Below are 1,671 nucleotides of genomic sequence, written 5' to 3'. Positions count from 1 at the left end.
GAAGTGTTGTAACTTTTGAACCGCTATACCTCTATACCGCTAACTTCGGATCTAGGAAGATTATTTAGTTTTGAGTTCAAATTCAAAATTTGAACCAGATCGGACCATTGGTTCAGGAGCTACAGCCTTCCAAACACATTATATACGTAAACACACACCCGGGATACGTTTGTACCCCAATAGTAAAAATCCTCATAATAATAAAAAAAAAAAACATTTTTTATATTATTTTTTTATTTGAAAAATTAAAAATATTCATTTCACACATTATATTATTGACTTTTATTATAAAAATTATAAAAATGCATTTTATATCTAAGGAAAATCATGGCAAATAGAGCAATTTGTTGATGTGACCGAATGTTCAAGACACATTGGCTTCTTACATTTGTCGCACAGCTTTCTGGTTTTTCTACGGCGTTTTTCCTCTTGTGCGTAGCATAAATAGCAAGATCCGGACACAGGTTTTGGCGTGCGCGCTGCGGCAGATGTTGATGCTGCTGTTGACACCATTGATTCCACCGGTCGGTTGAAATATGCTTCAATAGCAATTTTAGTCGAAAAGTTTCGCGTCACTTGACGATTTATGGCTCTGGCTTCAATAATGGGCATACACAATGCTTCAGCCAAGCTGCGCAGGATCTGCTTACGCTTGTTGTTTGTTCTCCAAGGCAACATAGGGTTATTCAAATCGTAGACAATGTAGGCTGCAAGAGCTGTAATGTCCAACATGTTGAAGAACATCGCTAGTGGCCATCGTTTTGTTTGTCTTTGTGTTGGATATTCCGCAAACATTTGGTCCATTCGATCAACGCCACCTTTGGTACGATTATAATATTCAATTATTTCAGGTTTCCCACTGTCAGCTATTTCAGCATCATTATGCATGGTCGAAAGCAAAATTACTGCTTTATTTTTTTTGGGAACATAAGAGCACATTGTCACATTATTTTTGAAGCCAAATGTCGTTGAACCAATTGTCCTGTTTTTGTTCTGCTTCATTTCTTGAGGAATATATGATTTGTTTTTGCGCAAAGTTCCAACGATCGTGAGTTTCCAGGTGAGAAGCAGTTCTGCAACTGGCAAGGTCGTAAACAAATTGTCCATTGTAATGTTTCGGCAACTTCCTTGGTATTTGGCAGACAAATCCTTCACCACTCGTTCGCCTTGGTTCGTTTCCCTACCAGTTTCTGCTTGGCCAGTATATATTTGTCCATGCAGTGGATATGCATTTGTGGCAAAGTTGAAAGTGGATACATTTGTACCCGGGTGTGTGTTCTAGAGTTAAACGAAGCTCGTCAATTTTACTATATACCACGTCTACGCGTCGTTTTTAAGAAGCAAATTAGAAACTGCCAAATGTGTAAAATTCAAAAGGCCGTACCGCAGATGCCACAAATGGCTAAGTTGCCTCGAGCTCGGCTTGCTGCTCATGTTGCGCCGTTTACTTTTACGGGGTTGGATTTCTTCGGACCTATTTTGATTACAATAAATCGACACAAGGAAAAACGGTATGGAGTTTTATTCACGTGCTTAACCATAAGAGCCGTTCACATAGAAATCGCGTATTCTCTTAATACAAACTCCTGTATATTGGCTATTCGAAATTTTATTGCGAGGCGGGGCATCCCGCGAGAGTTTTTTAGCGATAACGGGACTAACTTTATTGGC

The 1,671-nt window shown here is 39.1% G+C and overlaps 1 protein-coding gene across 1 annotated transcript; it reads right to left on the bottom strand.

The window, feature by feature from the left end:
- Positions 1-283: 283 nt before the first annotated feature.
- Positions 284-1,233, bottom strand: LOC108375031 (uncharacterized). The gene has a single exon (XM_017631102.1). The coding sequence runs from the start codon at positions 1,105-1,107 to the stop codon at positions 316-318; it is 792 nt and encodes a 263-aa protein (XP_017486591.1). The 5' UTR covers positions 1,108-1,233; the 3' UTR covers positions 284-315.
- Positions 1,234-1,671: the final 438 nt, after the last annotated feature.

This window comes from Rhagoletis zephyria, unplaced genomic scaffold (genome assembly GCF_001687245.7).
Source record: "Rhagoletis zephyria isolate East Lansing unplaced genomic scaffold, Rhagoletis_zephyria_1.1 Rzeph_scaffold_08409, whole genome shotgun sequence".
Lineage (NCBI taxonomy): Eukaryota > Metazoa > Arthropoda > Insecta > Diptera > Tephritidae > Rhagoletis > Rhagoletis zephyria.
This window is presented reverse-complemented; position numbering and strand designations above follow the sequence as displayed.